This window comes from Citrus sinensis, chromosome 4 (assembly GCF_022201045.2).
Source record: "Citrus sinensis cultivar Valencia sweet orange chromosome 4, DVS_A1.0, whole genome shotgun sequence".
NCBI classification, from domain to species: domain Eukaryota; kingdom Viridiplantae; phylum Streptophyta; class Magnoliopsida; order Sapindales; family Rutaceae; genus Citrus; species Citrus sinensis.
The window spans coordinates 19,218,353-19,242,096 of NC_068559.1; the positions used below are offsets into that span (position 1 = coordinate 19,218,353).

General features: G+C 31.7%; 1 protein-coding gene across 3 annotated transcripts in view; it reads left to right on the forward strand.

Moving 5' to 3' along the window:
• The first annotated feature begins 12,437 nt into the window (after positions 1 to 12,437).
• The window catches only part of LOC112498888 (coumarin 8-geranyltransferase 1b, chloroplastic-like), a 47,108-nt gene continuing 35,801 nt past the window's right edge, over positions 12,438 to 23,744 (forward strand). Inside the window, exons 1-6 of one of the 3 annotated variants that reach the window (XM_052440320.1) lie at positions 12,438 to 12,578; positions 13,060 to 13,358; positions 13,688 to 13,771; positions 13,901 to 13,975; positions 14,648 to 14,731; positions 15,122 to 15,211. In XM_052440320.1, the coding sequence (XP_052296280.1) occupies positions 12,515 to 12,578; positions 13,060 to 13,358; positions 13,688 to 13,771; positions 13,901 to 13,975; positions 14,648 to 14,731; positions 15,122 to 15,211 (696 nt within the window). In that variant the 5' untranslated portion in view covers positions 12,438 to 12,514. The remainder of the gene's footprint in view (positions 12,579 to 13,059; positions 13,359 to 13,687; positions 13,772 to 13,900; positions 13,976 to 14,647; positions 14,732 to 15,121; positions 15,212 to 23,744) is intronic. The other 2 variants (XM_052440321.1, XM_052440319.1) reach the window with 2 other exon arrangements.

Sequence of the window (23,744 nt, forward strand, 5' to 3'; positions counted from 1 at the left end):
ATAATAAGGGAAATTATCATTGCACCACCTTTGTTTTGCCTTATATTCACCCAACCACCAAAAAATTATAACATGTTCTCTGCACCACCTTTCTTTTCACATTTGTATCAACTAGTCATTTTTGCACAAACACCGTTAAATAATTTAAATAAAATGATAATTTTACCCCCATATAAATTAAAAGACCATTTTATTTTATAAAAACTTTAAAAAATAAAAAAATATAATGAGAAAAATATCCATAAATTTTAATAAAAATAAATCCCAAAATTAGAATGTTTATTTTTAATAAAAATTATTTTACTATAAAATTATAATTATAAAAATAATTGTGAAATTTTGGGATTTAATAAAAATTCCCTAAATTATTAAAATTTTAGGATTTATTATTTTAAGAAATAAATTCAGTTATTTTAATAAAATTTTACAAAATTATAATTTTTTAATAAATAAATTCAGTTATTTTTATTAAAATTTTGCAAAATTATAATTTTTAATAAAAATAATTATTAAAATTTTGTAAAATCTAAATTTAGTAAAAATCAGTTGAGCACCTCTATTTGGGATTTATTTTTTATGAAATCTAGGGATTTTTTATGATTATAATTTTTATTTTTAAAAGTTTTTATAAGATAAAATAGTCTTTTAATTTATTTGAGGGTAAATTATTATTTTATTAAAATTATTTACCGGTGTTAGTACAAAAGTGGCTAGTTTATACAAATGTGAAAAGAAAGGTGGTGCAGAGAACATGTTAGAATTTTATAGTGGTTGGATAAACATAAGGCAAAATAAAGGTGATACAATGACAATTTCCCTAATAATAATGATGATGATGATGATGATGAGGATGATGATGAAAATACTTGATAGAGTAAATATTTATCACCAATAGGCCATTAGTTATTGATATATAAGAAGTCTATCATAAGTACGTAATAAATTTTTTATAGACGAAAAAATTATCACAAATTTGTCATGCTTTTATAATTTAAGACCTTTTACTCATGATCTATCACAAAACTCCTGACATCTATTGTCAGTTTTCTCGTGATGTCATAACTTTCAAGGACGGTCATGGCTGAGCTAGCAAGCTATAGATTTAGTTAATTTTTGGTTACATTTGGCTTTTCTTGTGTCGTATGCTTTTATGTTTGTTTGGACAGTTTTCTTTGTTTTTAATTATGGGAGGATAAGGTTTATTATATTCCTCATAACTGGCTATTTGTTTTGTCTTTTACTTCAAGAAATTTCCCTCATTTTGTCGAGGTTTGCTTCAAAAATTTTTACACTATGATCACTAGAGTAATCGGTGTCTTAGGGGCAAGTATATAATTAAAGAGACACGAAATTTATCATGGGCTGGTTCTACTTACAAACGTCAAATAGAAAGTTAATTAAACGGTTATTATTTCTCTAACTCTAAACATCATATTAATTGGAAATAACTTCAATTAATATTATGCATCATCAATTACATAATAAAAAATGCTCCTGACTTATTCCACTGCTAAGAAGATATAAAAAATTTTTTTGCACGTATCTTCAAATTCAAAGTATATATTATTGCTGGAGTTGGTAAATCTTTAAATGAGTAAAATTATTAAAACAATAACAGTGATGATGATAAAGAAGAATGGTAAGCGCGAGCCGCTGAATTCGAGTCATTTGGAAGGAAAAATTTTTAGGTAAAAAACAATGGTCGACCGGAGTTGGTAAATCAAATCGTGTTGCTTTTTCCCATTGATTTTTCAACAATTTCCGGCATTTTTTTTCAAAAAAATAAAAAATAAAAAATGGTGGTTGTCATGTTTCAGTTTTGTCTTCAGTTTTATAATTTTTTTAGTCTGTCTAAATCGAGTCAACCTACAGTGCAGCGCTGTATCTCATACAGCGCATGCACGCAACCAGTACAACCGGTTTTTAACCGGTTAACATAATAAATATTACATTTTAATTTGTTTTTAATGCGAAAAAAATATGAAAAAAATAGGGAAAAAAAGATAAAATTGTAATTAAATGAAGCAAAAGAATACAATAATTTTAAATTTATAAATAGTACAAGAAACTATACAAGTATTATAAACAAGTCACAAAATAACTATATTCCCACTTATTTTGTTACATTTCAATATTTATAGTGCATGTTTCAAGTTTACTTTTCAAATTCCTATTTTTTTGTTACGATTTATCTAAATTTTGGTAAGTTATTTCAACTCATTTTTCCACCAGTTTTTGGTTCTATATTTTCACTTTTTTCATTAAATTCCAACTTTTTACGTGGATATTTTAAGTTTACTTTCAACATTCCTACATTCCATTAGACTTTATCTAATTTCTGGTAAGTTATTCCAACTCATTTTCCCACCACTTTTAAGTCCTAGATTCCAACTATTTTTATAGAGTTTCAACATTTTCAGTAGATATTTCTAGTTTACTTTTAGAGCCCTACTTCGCATTGGAATTTATCAAATTCTTAGTTAATTATTCCAATTTTTGGGTTGAGTTTATCAACTCTTGTTGCCACTACTTTTTGATTCTATATTCCTATTCCTTTTATTGAATTCTAATATTTTGGGTGAGAGTTTCAAGTTCACTTTTTAGATCCCCATTTCCTATTAAAATTTATCAATTTCTTTGTTAGGTTATTCCGACTTTTAGGTTAAAGTTATCAACTGTTATTACCACCAGTTTTTCCTTTTATGTTTCTACTCTTTTTATGGAATTTCAATATTTTGGATGGATATTTCAAGTTCATTTTTAGATCCCTACTTCTCTTTAAAATATATCGATTTCTTGCTAAGTTATTCCAAGTTTTGGGTTAGGCTCTTCAATTCATATTCCCACTACTTTTTGGTTATTTATTCCTGCTCTTTTTATTAAATTTCAATATTTTGGGTGGATGTTTCAAGTTCACTTCTTATATCCCTACTTCCTGTTGAAATTTATCAAATTCCTGGTAAATTGTTCGTACTTTTCGGTTAAATTCATCAACTCTTTTTCCTACTAGTTTTTTGTTTTATATTTCTACTCTTTTTATTGAATTTTAAAATTTTGGGTGTACGTTTCAATTTCACTTTTTGGATCCCTACTTATAGTTGGAATTTATCAAATTGTGGGTGAGTCGTTTCCAATTTTGCGTTATGTTCTTCAACTCTTGTTCCCACCACTTTTTGGTTCTATATTCCTACTCTTTTTAATGAATTCCAATATTTTGAATAAAAGTTTCAAGCTTATTTTTTAGATTCTAACTTGTCATTAGAATTTATCAAATTCTTAATAAGTCATTCCAACTTTTATGTTAAGTTCTTCAACTTTTATTTCCAGTACCTTTTAGTTATATATTCCAGGTTTTTTTTTAATGAATTCCAACATTTTGGGTGAAAGTTTCAAATTCAATTCTTAGTCCCTATTTGCCATTGGAATTTATCAAACTATCGTTGCGTAATTCCAACTTTTAGGTTAACTCTCCCACTTTTTTCCCACTATTTTTTGGTTTTATATACCAAGACTTTTTATTGAATTCCAACATGTAGGTGTGTGTTTCAAGTTTATTTTTCATGTCTCTAGTTCCCATTGAAATTTACCAAATCATCGGTAAGTCGTTCCAATTTATGGGTTCAGCTCTTTAACAGTTACTTCCACCATTTTTTTGGTTTTATATTCCAAATGTTTTTACTGTATGCCAACATTTTAGGTGGTTGTTACGAGTCGCATTTTATTATAGTAAAACATTAAAATATTAAGGTAAATTACGTTTGACCCCGCTTTTTTTTAATAAATATCAACTTACAATATAATTTTGAAAAATCATTGTTGCAACCCTCAATTTTTTTCAACACTATGAATTTGTATAAGTCCACTCCCCTCCCCCCCGGCCCCCAACAGTCTTTGTTACTTCATGGTATTTCTTGAATTTAATCGTATGTATACTTTAAACTTTTGATCTTTTACATATTAATGCTCATTTTATTATTTTACATAATTGTGCTTAGATTTTTTTTAAAAACAATTGTGCAACATATAATTTTCATCATTATATTTAGTTTTAAAAATTATTTCTTTAATCTCTCATCAATCTTTAGCTTAAGATTGACAAAGTAACATTGACTTAAATCCAGTTCTATTAAGTTGCCATTAATTTATCTTTACCAAGTACATTAAACACAATAAAAGTAACTCAAATTAAACAATAATTTTATAAACACATTAGAAAATTATTGCAATCAAGGAAAAAGAAAATATATTAAATATTAAAATTAATATTCTCTAATAGAAAATTTCAATGCTATAATTTTTAAGATAAATTATCTCTACACCATCTTTCTTTTGGAGAACAAATTAAAAAAAAAAAGTTCATTTACAACCAATGCCAATTCTTGTTCACTACTCAACTATGCACCATTAGAGAAAAAAAGATAAAATAATCCCAAGGGATTATAGAAAACTAATTTTATTATTTCTATTTCCCCCTTTGATCTGGAGACAGCCAGCTGAAGCTTGGGCTGCTCACCAGCCTTACTTGGATTCAACCACTTGAGAGGATGCCAATAGCAGTTTCTGCATCAAATGCTTTGCAATATTTTCCCTTGCCAATCATTCTATATTGGAAGCATAAAACATTAAAAAAAAGACTTATAAAAAAATGAAATGACAATTCAAAATGCTATACAATTTAAGTTAATTACAAAACTTTAACAAGACAAGAAAAAAATTAAGAATATTAATCGTGAAAAAAAATTAATAATGATTAAAAAATATAGATCTTAATGTATGAAGCGACAAACGAAACCTTAGGCCTAAAGGATATGTTTTTTGATGAAATTTTTTTAAAAAAATTATATTTTCTTTTTAGGTTTCTGAACAATAAATAAAGTTATTTTGAAAAAAAAGTATCAAGAATAATAATATAAAATATGAAATTTTAAATAATATACAAAAATTATTAGAATTAAAAATTGCGAAAATGGGTAAATATGTTTTCATTTAGGCAGTAGTTTTCCTGCCTAAATGAAGCAAAATTCTTTTAGTGTTATATCAAAATAAAAAAAAATTAATTGAATACTATTTAGAGTAATATATTATATAATATTTTTAAATTTACAATTTATATGTACATTATAAACTATAATTTAATGGTATTTGATAATCTGTATACATGCACTTTATGGTAAAGTCCAACGATCCACCGAATATTAACTCAAAAACCTACTCCCATAAATATACAAAGAGATACATACTTTATTTTAAATAACAATGTAATATTATAGTTACATTATTAATTATTTAGCTTTTATAATATAATGTCGACAATAATTTACAATGATAATTAGCAACATTTCTCAATAAATTATTAAAAAGTTTATTACGATAAAATGTTGTTATATTTAGAACATACCCATATCATATATGTGTTCAATTATTGATATTGATAATTGAAGAAAGAAAAGTGAGTAAATGAGACCATACAAAGTAATTTAATGAATTTCTAAATGTAATATTGATTAAAAGAAAAGTGATATTGATAAAATTATCATATATGTGTTCAATTTACCAATAATAATAGTAAGGCTAACAAAGATACTTATTAACAATGTTGGTAATGGATATTAAGAGTTATAGTATCATTAATCATAATACTAGTAATAAAACAATATCATTAAATATTAACATTACATGTAATCATGTATAAGCTCCTATAACAATTCATAGAATTTTTTGTGACTTCAAATTAGTGAGTAAATGAGACCATACAAAGTAATTTAATGAATTTCTTAGAAATTTGTGTGAAATATTTTTAATAAGATTTTTCATCTTATAGTTACCCATATCCAGAACTAAATTGTACTATTTATATTAGTCACTAGTACAAATAATATTGAAAACAAAAATATTTTGAGTAATGACAATACTTGGTACTATCAATAATATAGAGTTCACCAAAGAGGCAAAAATTTGCAAAAGAAAAAAAATTAAAGAGGTCTCACTAATTTTTATATTGCAAAACATTTGTAGATTTATAATGTCATAATAAACAATGATATAAGTTGTTTATGATCAATTTCATTATTAAAAATGATTGCATTGATTTATAATTAATATAGTTTACACTAATATAAATATTATTCACGTTATTTATAACATTACATGTTTTAAAATATATTATTATGTTAGGGGGTCTTTGATAGTCGTCTAAATTAAATGAAGTCTTTAATATTTAGTTAAAAGATGAGGGAGCAAAGTGATAATTACCAGGATATTTGCCGGTTCCAGTGTTCCACCATCTGTTTCGGTGACCCATTTTATGTCTAAAATTACGAAACCGTTGGATTGCTTATAAAATAATCTAACGGCTAATAAATTTAGAATAAAAAATTAAACTTCCGCTGTATCTTATGCAGCGCTTTATTACAGGCGGACCCGTCTAAATCAATGGGATTTTTTCGGTGGGCTTTTTGATGAAGAAATTCTTGCGGCTTGCCATGAGTGTTCATGCACCGGACATCTATTTATTGACTCTTTTGGGCTCCAAACTCTTGTTAATCCCATTGCACAATAAAGTTATCGCATAATATTATTGTTGTGTTTTAGACCCAAACTATCGAGACTAAACCCACCCCAAGAACACTTAACTCACTGAACTTGACCCAAGAGCCTACCAAGATTTAATCAATATACTAAGGATCAAGAATAAGAAACAGATCAAGAACAAAACACACACGAATTAAAGTGGTTCAGCACCAAATTAATGATGCCTACATCCACTGGAAACAAACACCGTGATTTCACTTTATTGCTTTCAAGAGTTACAGAGAGCATTAACACAAATGGAGATTACAAGCCTATTCAGAACTCTCTCTCTCACATTCCCTTATCAATGTCCTCTCTCACTTTCAGTCTGATGCAAAACCCAGGACTCCAGCCCTTTTATCAACTGATTCTGGATCTCACTTCCTCAGCGGCTTTTCCCGCTAATGTAACAGAATTATCCAACTCAGCCACGTGCTTGCAGCGTGTCTCTAATAAGCAGGCTTGACATATGAGCTACTTATAACATAGAATGACATTTTGGCTCATGTCAGTTTCGTTCCAAATTATTATTAGATGACATGTCGTGCTAACACAGAATCGACATATAACATGTCAGGACTGAGTATTCAGTTTACATTTCACAATCTCCACCTTGAACTCAATACTTCAAGTTACTCCACAGTGCTTTCTTCCTCACAATTTGCAACGTTAGTTCCTGCAAATCCCTGCTAAGTTCATGCATAGATTGAACTTAGCATAGGGTACTGACTTGGTTAGTATGTCAGCTGGATTCTCCTCTGCATTTATCTTTAGAAGTTTTACAGCACCTCTGGAAACTTCAAGCCTCACAAAATGGAGTTTCACATCAATATGTTTAGTCTTCTCATGATGTGTCTGGCTTTTGCTGAGGTGAATTGCACTCTGACTATCACAATAAACCTCAACTGAGTCTTGTTCATCTCCAAGTTCAGTAGCCATTCCTTTCAGCCAAATGGCTTCCTTGAGAGCTTCTGCAGCTGCTGTATATTCAGCTTCTGTAGTAGACAAAGCCACTACATTCTGTAATGTAGCTTTCCAGTTGACTGTACATCCCCCCAAAGTAAACGAATATCCTGTCAGTGATCTTCTCTTATCGAGATCCCTAACAAAGTCTGAGTCTACATAGCCTACCTGGATATTTCCTTCATCTCCAGATCCAACATATAACAAACCATACTCTGCAGTGCCCCTAAGGTACCTCATTATCCATTTTACTGCCCTCCAGTGGTCAATCCCTGGGTTTGACATAAACCTACTCACCACACTTAGGGCATGTGAAATGTCTGGTCTGGTTAGCATCATTGCGTGCATAAGGTTCCCTACAGCATTGGAGTAAGGGACTTTTAACATTTCTTGCTGTTCTACAGCTGTTTGGGGACACATAGCTGCTAATAGCTTGAAATGACTTGCCAATGGTGTTTGGACAGGTTTGGTTTCATTCATACCAAACCTAATCAGCACTTTCTCAATGTAATCCTTTTGAGTGAGAAACATTGTTCCAACCTTCCTGTTTCTGATGATTTCTACCCCAAGAATCTTCTTTGCAGGTCCAATGTCCTTCATTTCAAATTCACTGCTCAATAACCCTTTTAACTTATCAATCTCTGTTTTTTCATGACAGGCAATCAACATATCATCAACATACAGCAGTAAGTAGATCCTCCTAGTTTCACTTATCTCCCTGTAGTACACACAGCAATCATAACTGCATTTGTTGTAGGCATGCTTCACCATGAAACTGTCAAACCTTAGGTACCATTGCCTAAGTGACTGTTTTAAGCCATAAAAGACTTCTTAAGCAGACAAACATGATCCGTTTTGCCAGGTACTTCATACCCTTCAGGCCGCTCTATTACAATCCCCACTTGTAATTCTCCATGTAGAAAGGCTGTTTTAACATCCATCTGTTCAAGATGCATGTCTTGCACAGCCACAAGTGTAAGGATGACTCTTATGGATGCATGCCTCACCACTGGGGAGAATACTTCAGTGAAGTCAATACCCTCCCTTTGTGTGAAGCCTCTTGCCACTAACCTAGCCTTAAACCTCCTAGGTTCTGCTCCAGGTATGCCTTCCTTGATTTTATATATCCATTTGCAGCTTACAATCTTCTTCTTTTCTGGCTTCTTAATTAACTTCCATGTTTCATTCTTCATGAGGGATTCAATTTCCTCATCCATTGCTCTTTTCCATTCCAGCCTATTCTTGCTTGTGATTGCTTCTTGACAAGTCTTTGGTTCATCATCATTGATCTCATGAGCAGTTGATAAAGCATAAGCAATTAAATGTGCCACTGCATACCTCTTTGGTGGTCTTATTGTTCTCATTTTTCTGTCCCTTGCTAGTTGGTAAGTGCTACTACCACTCCCAATTGATTCTGACTCTTCTTCAACTTCAGATCCATCATCAACCTCTCCTGATTCTTTTGTTGTGAATGTTTCAGTCTTCTCACCTTCAACAGGCTCCACCTCAAACTGAATTATCTCATCTTCAGCTTCTGGCTTCTTTTCTTTAATCTCGGAACTCTTTCTTTTGTTCAACATTTCTGCTTCACTGAAGGTTACATCCCTGCTAATTATGCACTTTGGTGGTTTGAAATCAGTACACCATAACTTGTAGCCTTTGACCCCCTCAAGATAGCCCAGAAATCTGCACTTCAAAGCTCTTGCTTCCAACTTCCCCTGCTTCACATGTGCATATGCTTCACAGCCAAAAATCCTGAACTTAGAGTAATCAGCTACCCTTTCTAACCACAGTTCCATTGGCGTCTTACATCCTATAGTTGTTGATGGACTTCTATTCACCAAATAGCAGGCTGTGTTTAAGGCCTCTGCCCAAAGAGCTTTTGGTAACTTTGAGTGGATCAGCAGACATCTCACTTTCTCTATTAATGTTCTGTTCATTCTTTCAGCAAAACCATTTTGTTGAGGAGTGTATGGTACTGTTTTATGCCTCAAAACACCATTCTTTTCACAGTAATCCTCAAACAACTTGTTACAATATTCCAGTCCATTATCTGTTCTTAATACTTTCACCTTCAAATTAGTTTGGTTTTCAACCAAAACTTTCCATCTTTTGAACCTTTCAAGGACTTCATCTTTAGATTTTAGAGCATAAACCCACACCATTCTAGAAAAATCATCTATAAAGGTCAGAAAAAATTTGCAACCACCTAGAGAGGTTACCTGTGCAAGTCCCCACAGGTCAGAGTGTATATAACCTAGCTTTTCTTTGGTAGTGTGAACTGTAGATTCAAACTTTATCTTGGAAGCCTTCCTTAGTATAGTATACAGTCTTTACAGAATCCCAAAGAGTTTAGCTGATCTTTCCCAAACACCTCTTTCTTTTCCAGTTCCTTCAACCCCTTCTCACTTATATGTCCTAACCTCAAGTGCCAGAGCTTAGATTTATCCTCACTACTCTCAGTTATACTTGCCTCCCCAATGACTGTTTGTCCATTCATAACATACAGGCCATTGTTTTTGTTACCCTTTATTATGACCATTGAGCCCTTTATCACTCTCAACACACCTTTCTCAGCCTTCACAATACATCTCATCTGATCTAACATCCCCACAGAAATTAAATTTCTTTTAAGGTCAGGGACATTTCTGACTTGTGTGATTTCCCTCACCACACCATCAAATATTTTCAGGCTAACAGTTCTTATACCAACTACTTTACATATGGAATTATTCCCCATTAATACCATACCACCATCACATGACTGATATGATGTAAAATAGTTTTTATTTAGACACATATGAAAGGTGCATCCTGAGTCAAGAACGCACTCACCTTGAATCTTTTCTTTGGAAGCTATGAGTACTTCAGCTGTTTCATAATTGGATTCATCTGTGGCTATTGCTGCATTCCCTACTTTATCCTTTGAATATTTGATCTTGGACTTCCTCTCAGGGCAATCACTCTTGAAATGTCCTTCCTTGTGACAATGGAAGCATTTAAGCTGCTTCTGTTTTGACTTAGATCTTCCTTATTTCTTTCCTTTGCCTTCCCTCTTCTCAGGTCTACCTCTGGCCATTAAACCCTCACCAGATTCACTGTCAGCCTTCTCTTGTTTGTCTTTCAATTTCTTTGTGCCAAGAGCTAATTTAACCTCTTCCAAAGAAAGTGTCTGTCTTCCACATAGTAGAGCATCAACAAAATGCTCATATAATTTAGGTAATGAGCTGATTAACAGGAGTGCATTACTCTCATCACTCAAACCTTCATCAATAGTCTCCAGAGCATCACAAACCTTGTTGAACTCATCAATATGCTAATCAAGTGATGACCCTTCAACCATCCTTAATGAGAACATTTTCTTTTTGATGTACAACCTATTTGCAAGAGATTTTGTCATATACAAATTCTCTAATTTTGTCCATAGCCCTGCAACAGTTCTTTCTTTCGCAACCTCCCTTATCACAGAGTCCCCTAGACTGAGAATGATAGTACTCCTAGCCTTCTTATCAATCTCAGCAGCTTGATCAGGAGTTGTAAAAGAAGAGCCCTTCATTCCCTCTTTCTTAGAGGCTGGTTCAATGGCATCTCCCAAACCTTGAGTGATCAGCAAAGCCTCAATCTTGATCTTCCACATATTGAAATCATTCTACCCAGTAAACTTTTCCAGATCGATCTTGGTACCCATTTCTTGAATCTAAAGCCAGAGAGCAATAGCTCTGATACCAATTTGTTGTATTTTAGACCAAAACTATCGAGACTAAACCCACCTAAAGAACACTTAACTCACTGAACTTGACCCAAGAACCTACCAAGATTCAATCAATACACTAAGGATCAAGAATAAGAAACAGATCAAGAACAAAACACACACGAATTAAAGTGGTTCAACACCAAATTAATGATACCTACATCCACTGGAAACAAACACCGTGATTTCACTTTATTGCTTTCAAGAGTTACAGAGAGCATTAACACAAATGGAGATTACAAGCCTATTCAGAACTCTCTCACTCACATTCCCTTATCAATGTCCTCTCTCGCTTTCAGTCTGATGCAAAACCCAGAACTCCAGCCCTTTTATCAACTGATTCTGGATCTCACTTCCTCAGCGGCTTTTCTCGCTAATGTAACAGAATTATCCAACTCAGCCACGTGCTTGCAGCGTGTCTCTAATAAGCAGGCTTGAAACGGCTTCTTACTTAGTCGTTTTGGGAGACTAAGTATTTCCTTCAGCTCACGTGCCAGACATGTGAGCTACTTATAACACAGAACGACATTTTGGCTCATGTCGGTTTCGTTCCAAACTCTTATCAGACGACATGTCGTGCTAACACAGAATCAACATATAACATGTCGGGACTGAGTATTCAGTTCACATTTCACAATTATGCATCATCAATTACATTTAACTTAATATTATGCCTCATCAATTACCTAATAAAAAATGCTCCTGACTTATTCCACTGCCAAGAAGATATAAAAAATTGTTTTGCACCGTATCTCAAATTCAAAGTATATATTATTGCTGGAGTTGGTAAATCTTTAAATGAGTAAAATTATTAAAACAATAACAGTGATGATGATAAAGAAGAATGGTAAGCACGAGCCGCTGAATTCGAGCCATTTGGAGGGAAAAGTTTTCAGATAAAGAAGAATGGTCGACTGGAGTTGGTAATTCTAATCGTGTTTCTTTTTCCAATTGATTTTTCAACAATTTTCGGCATCGTTTTTCAAAATAAAAAATAAAAAAAAGGAAAAATCGTGATTCTCATGCTTAAGGTTTTGTCTTCCGTTTTATAATTTTTTTAGTGTGTCTAAATCAATGGGATTTTTTCGGTGGACTTTTTGATTAAGAAATTCTTGCGGCTTGCCACGGGTGTTCATGCACCGTACATCTATTTATTGACTCTTTTGGGCTCCAAACTCTTGTCAATCCCATCGCACAATAGAGTTATCGCTTACTGGGAGAAAGAAAATCATGCTTCAAATGCTTGCCATTTCAAGCTTCTCTCCAAAATACCATCCTTATGTACAACATTCCCGTAAGTCTCCCGTTTCCCCGTCAATATCCTGTTCCATTCTTAGTCTCTCGTATCCGGTGTAGAGTTATGCTGAATTAATCACTAATCACAATATTATAAAAATTTCATCACCAAAGTTCTGCTCAATACTTTGCATTCAAAGGACAAGGATATCCTCTCCGTATCTTTTATTCTCTCATTTACTATTGTCTTTCCTTGTATAATGAGTGATTAAGATTGAGTTTTGTATTTATTTTTCACTTTATTTACATTCAAGCCTATTTTTTTCCGCTGCCTTAGGAACGCAAGAAGAGAGGAAAAAAAAAAGAGAAAATCCATGCATATTACAGTAATACTGCTAGGTAATAGTATTGCACGCGTACTATACTTTGCTTGTTTCTACCAATTAAAACTAGCTGGTTAATTTTAGTTGGTGAAAGGTCACATTTTGAATACCCTTTTAACATTATAATTTTTCTGTAATTAACCGTGGCCATTTCAGGTTGCGTTAAAACGCACCAGCCGCCGGCGACGCATATTCATGGCGTTCTGAACAGTGGTCAAGGCAAGAAGTACGCTGTCAAATGCTCGGAAAATTCATTTTATCCTACCAATAAAATTACTGAGAGAAACGACGTCGTCTACAAGCCGTTCAGCAATAATGACCATTTTCCCGCCGTCACGTTGCAAGATGGTTATGCATCAAAATCTGAGGATGGAGATGAGAATTCAAAGAATGTTCTTCTCAAGAACTTAAATGCACTCTACCGTTTTATCTATCCATATGCTTGTTTTGGCCTTGTGAGTTCAGTCTACTCCATCATCTGTTCCTTTTTTTTTTTTAAAAAAAATTAATCTAATGGTAACCAAATCTCTCCTTAATCATGTGATGTCGGCAGTTTAAACTTCAGCCTTCTTGTTTTCTTTCCAAAAAAAAAAAAAAATTACCGAACTCAACTCATTAACACTGAAAAATGAACTCTTAACACTCGAACCTTCATTTTGAAGAGGAGAGACATGGTCAACTTATTAAAAAAAAAGAGAAATGGCCAACTTATCACCAACTCAAACATATGACAATTGATAATGACATATATGACCCTTTTTTTTTTCGGTTTTCCTTTAATCAGCTTATAGCGACAACGTCGAATTCTCTTCTTCCGGTAGAAAAACTTGCTGACTTGACTCCCACCTTCTTCATAGGATTATTGAAGGTACGTAAATATAAAGTGCTAGAGTGAGAGAATTACAAATATATATATATATATATAAAATTTTATAATTGATGTTATTTGACGAGTGAAAACTTTGAAATAATAAATTAATTCTTCTTGAAATTTCAGCCTTTGGTGCTTTTACTACTGATGCACATTTACGGGGCGGCGGTAAACCAGGTGGCTGATGTTGAAATAGACAAGGTACGTGTATTACTCTTACTTTGATGCTGACACAATATGTAATATAATGAACAAATTAGAGAATTAATATTAATTGCATGGAGTTTTGATATATGAAATCCAGATTGCAAAAATCTGCTGCACGTCCGTCACATAATATGTTAATTAATTTCATGCTCGTATGTGAATATGTGTGCGTATAAAAAAAAGGAAAAAAATAGCTACATCCTTAAGATTTAGAAAAATAGTTATGAAGACTCCAAATTTTAAATAAAGAATACAAATATTTATTTTTTACCATAAATTAATATCTCTTGTATATAGTAATTAAAAAAAATTGACTTCAAATTTTTTATTATGGTCAAAGGGGGTCTTGATGTCTTTGTATTGAAAACTTGGAGGTCTACATAACATTTCCCCAAACTTTGAATATGTAGATGTCCTTTTTACTATATATATAATTATTTTTAGGTAGAAGTATTCTCATTTTAAAAAGATTATATGTGTGTGTAATCATTCTCAGGTGCGGATATTTTTATTTTTATTTTATTAATGCGGACACACACTTAAGCCGTATAATTTAAAAGAGTTAAAAACTAGCTTTATTTTACGCACACACATACATACACATATACATACATACATACTTTGCAGTTGTTTCTAATAAATCAACTTAATATTGTTTTGTCAAAGGTCAACAAGACTTATATGCCCCTTGCTTCGGGTGAATTTTCAATGGAAACTGGGATTGCAATTACTTGGATATCTGCATTGATGGTAAGCAACTGCCAACAAATAAAGCTCCCTATAAATAATTTCTGTTTAATTTATAAGATAAAAATACTATTTTCTAATTAATTGTCTTGATTTTTCACTTTTTAATTTTTTTTAATTTAAAAAAGTAGAGGGATAGACAGAGTACAAATTAGTTTTTGATACTCTACCTTTTCAAAATTCGAATTTGAGTCTCCAGCCAAATAAACTATTAGAATCACTCAATTAATAATCCGTTGAGGTTTCATTTCTTAATTAACTCAAACTCAGCATGTGAAAATGTTGCAAGCTAGGAAAAAGTTCTCTTTAATTATCGTCATTGATCTCTGTATTTATCTTCTAATTAAAGATGTATAGGCTTTATTTATTTGATTCATTGATCTGCATTTTCAGGTTCTGGCTTCCGCAATTATGCTACGATCTCCACCACTTGTTTTGGGCGTCATCGTGTGGCTTTTTATTTCAACTGCTTACTCCGCACAGGTGAGCTCCCAAAATGGTTTTATACAATGTATTTTGTATTAATAAAATAGTACTCATAAATTATTTAAAAATATTTAATTTTGAATAACATTAAATTGCTGAAGTTAAGATATTTTGTGGGTATATCAATATTTTTACCCTGCGAGGGTAAAATAATTAAGTTAAAACTTTGTCGAACATGGTTGAGAGACCCAAATCACAAAAATAATAATAATGACGATTGAATTAGTTGATTATCAATTTGACTCTTATATAAGTTCTTGTAAAATTTAGTTCAGAATTTGTAATTTTTTAAATATTCTTTAAGCAAAAGGGCAACTACATCCTTAAAGTTTGGGAAAATAGTCATGCAAACTACGAGTTTTCATTAAGGGATACGAAGAACTCTTTTTTACTATAATACCATTTGAATATAGTAACTGAAAAATTAATTCTAAAACTTTTTAGTAAATAAAAATGTAAATAATTTAATTTGTCTAGTAGACTAATATATAAAGTAATTTTGAAAGTGTTAATTATTATATTTAATACTAATAATAATATTTGTATTTTCTATAAATAACTTAAATAAATCTTTAGATTAAATAGATTTTACAATTAATTAAATATATCTCATGTATCAAGTAATATTGAAATTACCTTAAACTTTTATTTAAAATATTTTTATATATATTAACATTATGTTTCTATTTATTATAAAATTTACATTAAAATATAAAATATATGTATTGTAAAATATTAAAATACTTTTTTAATATTGAGATTATTTTAGAATTTATATTACTATATTTATTTTAATATCGTACCTCTATTTATTATAAAATATTGGAGTCAAATTTTTTTTAATTAATAGAGTCAAAGCATATTATGGTCAAAATAGAGTTTTGATTGTTAGCCTAAAGGGCTATACATAATGTAATTTTGATGATAACAAACGTGTCTTAAGTGATTTAATAAATATTGTATTTTACATTTTCACTAATTTTTTAAGGATAATATTTATGATGAGGTGAATCACGTGAAATCAAGTTCAAGACACTTAACGGACAACGGCGTGATCAAGAATAAAGTTTAGAGCTTAACGGACTAATTATTGCGACAAATTCTTATATAGTCGGTATGATTTAATTGATGCATGATTTAGCATTTGAGAAGCTCAAGAATTTATTTAAATAATTACTTTTCCTAAATTAAAAGGTTTTATATTTATAAGATAAGGTGTTTTATGAATTTGAGTAATTTGGATTAAAATGAAAAAGTTTTGCAATCCTTGATTTTAATAAATATTTTTAAATTTCGGAATTAGACTTATTTGAAAACTATTGAAACCTTCTGGGTCATACTATAATTTATGAACGTTTGAGCATCGAAATCAAACACTTGAAAACCAAAATTGGACAGGGAGTAAGCGGCTAACCGCCTGAGCAAAATTTCATATTTTCAAATTTATGGACTAAAGTGAAAATTTTTGAAAACTTTAAAATTTATGGGTATTAGTTAAATTCTGAAAAGGACCTCTTTGAAAAGTTTATTATATTTTGGTCCATATTATAATTATATAAAGTTTTGGGTCAAAGTGTAATTTTAATGAACAATATTACTGTAGCAAAATTCAAAAATAACGGTAATAACACTGTTACAAGCGGGTAACCTGATAAATTAAGCGGCTAACCGCTTGGTTGCGGGAATTTGCCTATAACATCTAGTTTTCGGGCTTTAACTATAAAAACTCAACTCCAACTTCATTTTAAGGACTAATGCAAGCATAAACAAGATCATATAGCATATATTGAGCTTCCATTTCGCAAATCATCATTTATTAAATCATCATTGAGCTATAATTTGTTTATCCACTTTTAAAGAAAGTTTCACTGTTGTAATTTTTATTTCTCATAAAATTGTGAGTGTACAAGCGTAAGAAACACTTGGGGTGAAGAGATTGGGATCTCTTGATTGTAAAAGTCCATTGACACATTGAAAGTCAATTGTAAACATTTGAAGTCTTGGGAGGCTTGGATAGTAAAATCCTCAAGCCGGGTGAGCTTGGAGGCGTGGACGTAGGCGGGGATTGTCGAACCACGTAAAAATCCTTGTGTTTGTTTTCTCTTCCCTTACTCTTTTACCATTGTGCTATATTGAATTTATTGTTTTTGTATTTGATTAAGACAATAGATTAAATTGTTTGTGCGAATTGTTTAGCATAAAATTTAAAATCCCAATTCACCTCCCCTCTTGGGTTGCATAACTTGCATTTCATTGATATCCCTTATTAAAAATTTACGAGTTTTCATGACTATTTTTCCAAACTTTAAGGATATCAGTGTCTTTTTTCTTAATTATGATAATAATATAATTTTTTTTTCATATCGGTCCTTAACAAAAATTTATATAACCTTTGTCGAAACAACAGTTAATATTCATACTAATTTAGAAACATTGAATTTTGTATAAAAAAATTACTCAGGTAAAAATAATGTGGTGAGTATTTTTATAGTAACTGAAATTACTACCAAACATAAAATTTAAACAGAAATAATATGCTCTTTAGTCTCTATTATATCGAAAACAGTACTTGAGAAACTTTTCAACTTTAATGCCTCATTTACAAAAGAAAAACGCATTTTACAAGCCATCGTATTTTGTGTTGAGATATCAAGTCAAATATCAAAGGAATTCGCAACAAGATAAGAAAATGATCAGAAAATATGGACAAAATAAGAGAGAGCAAATAGTCTGAAATTAGCAAGGGATGATAATGTAGTTATCTAATCTTAGTCCAAATTATTGACTAATTATGACAAACAGTTGACAATCAAAAACGCTAGTTTAATACGACGCACATTTCTATTGGTCTCTCTCTCTCTCTCTGTGCATTAATTTTGTCTAATTGAAAAAGATATAATATCATTCCAAAGTCCAAACTCAGAATTTCCAAAATTGCTGTGAGCAACTTTTATTTGCAAACGTTGACTGCAAAATCTAGAAATTGACCCCAGTTAATGCTCTCTTATTATCATCAAGAGACAGCCTAGTCGGATGAAGAATGGAAACAAATTTTAGAAAATGTTTTCATTTGCAAATAAAACTATCATGATGTGAAATAACAAACATAAAAAAAAAAAATGAATGAAAGAATGATATTTCGGTGCGTTTGGAAATTAATTTTGTATACCCCATTCTAATATGTGTCACTTTTATGACGTTTCTATCTTTAGACTTAAATGGCTTTTGTGGATGTTATTAGTGCACAAAAAAACTTGATTAAATTAAATGTTATTACCACATGATGGAGAGGATATCACTAGAAGGTTGTTGGGATAGTTGTTGTAGCATAATAAACACAACTAGACTCAAGTTTCTTTAGAATAAAACACAGTTGTTTTCGTCGCAATTAAATTCAACTCCATTTAATATGGTACGACACAACTATGATTATCATAATCAGGTGGCAGATTCCCAATTATTCCTCTAATGAAATCAATATATATCACTTATTTTTTTAATATTTTCATAGTACTCAATAATTTCTTTGGTATCATTATTTTACAATATTATCTTTATTTTTAAATACACCTTTATTCATATTTCTTATAAATTAAATCAATCATATAAATTGAAATCATAAAGTAAAAATTTTTTAATACGTAAAATAGGAAAATAGGTTTTGGTATAAAATAATAATAATAATAATATTTTTTTACTTTTTATTATTTTTAAGTATTTTTTCGTACAATAAATACCATCGAATTTAAAATAGATAAAAAAGAAAAGAAAATAATGCAAGCATACATATTATATAGTTCATAGTCATGCTTATGATATTGAATGATGATAAACTCATAAATGAAATGGCTACTCAGAGCCGTTTAACACCTTTATTTAAGCTTTGACATACAATGGGAGGAGAGCTTATGTGATAAACTAATGTAGTGTTACACTTTTTCAGCATGTTTGAGCTGTTGTGCCGGACCAATAAAAATCTATTGTTTAGAGGTCAAATGAGTCTTCTAATGAGATTCACTAACATAACATGCTAATTTTTTTTTTGAAGAAAAAAAATTAATAGGTCTCCTAACGGAATCTACTAGATAATATGTTGCTATTAGTTGGTGTTAAGATGGTGCTTCCGAATCCGTATAATTTTTTTTTCCTATTCGTCGCATCACATTGTGTACACTTGTAAGCAGTAAGCGAGGGGACCATGATCAATCCCATTTAATTTGAAATTGACATAATGAAAAACTTGGGTAAGGCATTTGAAAATCACGAAAGGTCACGGATTGTGTATAATTTTAGTAACAAAGAAGAAGAAGTAGAACAAGAAGAAAATTAAATCGAAATTTGGCCCAGCCCAAAATTTTTGGTAATGTCCCACGCACTGACTCACAGTCACATACATAGAATAGAATAAATTTAACATCAATTTTCTTTGTAAACCAAGTCATAGACGCCGCGTCCAGATATCCTACCAAAATGACTTTTGAATCTTTGGACGTGGAGTAGACTTTATTTATTCTTTGGTGGTTTTTATTTATATAGGTGCCATTTGACTAGAGGTGGCAAAATTTAACACGATACGAATAAATAGGTACGGGTCATTAAATTTAATATGATTATTAAATGGATTGAGTCCGAGATGATTCTTATTATCAAAACTCAAATATTAGAGATGATTCTCTCTTTTATTTTTATTTTTTGAAAAGATCAATATAAGTACAGTATTTTATTTATAAAATTTTATATACATTTAGAGTTTCAATAATGTAAATATGTAAAATATTGTTAGACATGTATATTTTATAATATCGATATATAATATTATATATATATATATATATATATATATATATATATTAAAACTTCAATAGTGTACATGTGTAATATTTTTGTAGATATGTACATTTTATAATATCGATAAATTATGTATGTATTTATGTTTGTACAACAGTGTGTAAATGCTTGATGTAAATTTTATTTAATATATAGATATTAAGTGGGTTATTAGATAACCCGATTATTTTTCCGTGTCGGGTTTGGGTCTTAATATTTTGACACGATTATTAAATGAGTCGGGTTTGGGTCGACCTAAATTTGACACGACATGAACACGACTCGATGACCCGTTTTGCCAACTACATTTGACAATATCAATAATTTTAGAAATTTTGATATAAGAATAGAGTAATAGAAACACTTTCTTGTTTGAATATTGATGTTGTGTTACGATCATAAATCTACTGATAAGTCTGGATTTTATTATTTTTGAAAAGTATAATTCTCATAAATAAGATATTTGATTCGTCTGAACTCACATCTAATTAACTATTCTTTAAAGATTGTGCCTTACAAATTATGTAAGATATTTAAGTCCCATTAGTAATACTACAAATCCCCAAAAATTAAGATCTTGCATTTATTTCATAATATATGTACAAAAAAAAAATAACTAGTATGGTTTGTATCAGTGATTAGTTAATATAATATTGATCACAAACCAAAAATATAAATAATACACTAAAATATTCTAAAATATTTTGTGTTAATATGGTATTAACCAGTATAAATATACAACATATGTAATATAAATGATTATATTAGTCCACAAAATATGAAAGAAAACGAACGAGGTTTTTTAAAAATATTTCTCATTTCAAAGCCATCTCCCAATTTTAATGTGAAAGGGGTTCGGTCTCAAGATTGTTTGATATCGATCGATTATGACTTTTTTCTATAAAAAGTTAAATAAATTTAACTTGTAAAATCAAATTACAAATGTAATGCGAATAATTAATTATATTTTGGTCCCACCATTTGGCTATAAAAACAAAACATCATAATTATGATGTTGAGCTTGACGCAAATTATCTTTCAAAGATTTCAGCAGTTTATCATGCTCGAGAAGGATTTCATCCAAAGCTTGGATTGAAGTAGAGCTCTTCACATAAGGAGAAATTGTGGGCGGGAGTCTACCAAACAATGCCTGATATGGAGTCATTTTCAAGTCGCTATGGTAGCTGGAATTGTAACAGAGTTCTGTCCAACTGAGAAGTGAAACCCAAGTCTTCGGTTTGTCTTGTGTGAGGGCACGAAGATATTGCTCAAGACTGCGATTGACAACCTCCGTCTAGTCATCTGTTTGCAGATGATAGGCCGTGCTGTGGTGTAGAGAGGTGCCACTAAGAGTCAACAGTCGATCCCAAAATTGACTAAAAAACACAGGATCGCGATCCGAAATAATAGAGTTAGGGAAGCCATGAATTTTAACCACAATATCAACAAATAACTATGCAGTTTTATGGGCCATGAAGTTACCTGGTAATGGCCCGATTTTGTTAGCCTATCTACCACAACCAAAATAGCAGAATAACCGCGAGACAAAGGCAGTCATGTGATGAAATCCATAGTGATTTCGTCCCAAACCAAATAGGTAATGGTTGAAGGAGACCAGTAAGGGCTTTAGTTGAATACTTTGTTTGTTGACATATTAAGCATTCTGTGACAAATTTTTCAACTTCACGCTGCATGTGAACCTAAAAGAAATTGGCTGACAATCTAATGTAAGTCCTGTTGATGCCAATGTGCCTTGCCAATGGAGTTGAATGAAATTCCTTTAATAAGGTTGTTTTCAAAGAAGATTCGGCACTGATATAATATTTTCCTTTGTAGAGAAGTATTCCATTATGAATGGAATAGTCAGCCGTGAACTACCCTGAAGAAACTTGGTGATGAAGCTTGAGAAGATCATGACAAATTGAATTTTCCCGCAATAATTCCTTAAGGAGATTGAAGGAAGGGCTACTGTGAAGAAATAAACAAAAAGAGCTCACATACTTGTTTTCAATCGGCTCTATTTCTTCGGAGGCTTCATGGACTCGGGATAAGGCATCAACCGCTCGGTTTGCAGGCCCAAGTTTATACTTAATTCGAAATTGAAAACCAAGTAAATTCTGTAGATAAACCTGCTAATCAGGAGTCTAGATCACTTGCTGTAGTAGTTCCTTAATGCTTCGATGGTCTGTGCGTATTACAAAGAACCTGCCCAAGAGGTATTGCCGCCATTTGGTGACTGCTTCCACGAAAACATGCAATTCTTTTAAGTAAGTGGATGAAGCTCTTAGTTTGGGCCCAATGTTTTTATTGAAATAAGCCGCTAGATGGCCTTGTTGCATAAGAACTGCTCCAATTCCCACGTTACTGACATCTGTTTCAATCACAAACTCGGAATCAAAATCGGGTAATTTGAGCACCGGAGCTTGAACCATTGCTTGCTTAAGGGATTCAAATGTTGTTGTGGCTTCAGGACTCCATTGAAATGCATCTTTACATAACAAGTCGGTTAAAGAAGCGGCCAAGGAAGTGTAGCCACAAATGAACCGCCGGTAGTAGCCCGTAAGGCCAAGGAAACCTCTCAACTGCTTGGTACTTTGCGACAGTGGCCACTCGAGCATGGCGGTCACCTTTTGGGGATCAGCTTGCACTCCCATAGCAGAAATAATGTGACCAAGATATTCAATGCTTGATTTACAAAAGAGACATTTGCTCAATTTAACAAAAAATTGATGAATTTGCAAACATAACAGTACCTGTTCAAGGTGAATTAAATGGTCAGCCATGGTAGCACTATAAACCAAGATATCGTCAAAGAAGACGATCACAAATTTCTGAAGATAGGCAGCAAATATCTGATTCATAGTGGCTTGGAACATCGAGGGTGCATTCGTCAAACCAAACGGCATAACAAGAAATTCATAATAGCCTTCATGTGTCCGAAATGTCGTTTTGTAAATGTCACGAGAGTGGACCCGAATATGATGGTATCCAGCTCTTAAATCTAATTTACTGAAGACCGTAGCCTTGCCAAGTTCATCAAAGAGTTCGTCGACAGTAAGAATCTAAAATTTATCTGGGATTGTAACCGCATTTAGAGCATGATAATCCACACAAAAGCGATACGTGCCATATTTCTTTTTCACTAAAAGCACTGGGGAAGAGAAAGGGCTTTGGCTGGGTCTTATGATTCCCTGGTCAGAGATCTCTTTAATCAATTTCTCCATTTTATTCTACTGGAAGTAAGGATATCGGTAGGGGCGCACATTGATAGGGGAAGTGTTTGGGAGGAGGTGTATTTTATGGTCTATAATTCTGTGTGGTGGAAGGGTTGTGGGTGATAAAAATAGATGATGATATTGTTGGAGGATATTGTTGGAGAAGGTCACGGAATTGAGGTGGTAAATCAGTTGGAAATTCTAATTGGGAAGGAGGTGTTTGTCTTGGAGAGAATTCGATTGGCAGTGAAGATAAAGGTTGAAGAGCACAAAAACTTGAAATCGTGGCGTTGTGAACTAGTGCCCTAAATTGATTATAAGTGACTAAAGTTGGAGATGTGGACACGTCACCTCGAAGAATAATCGATTTTCCATTAAAAGAAAATTCCATGGAGAGCGCCGAATAATCATGCGATACCCTCCCTAATTGTTGCAACCACTGTATCCCAAGAACAATATCAACTCCCTCGATTGGCAAGACAAAAAGG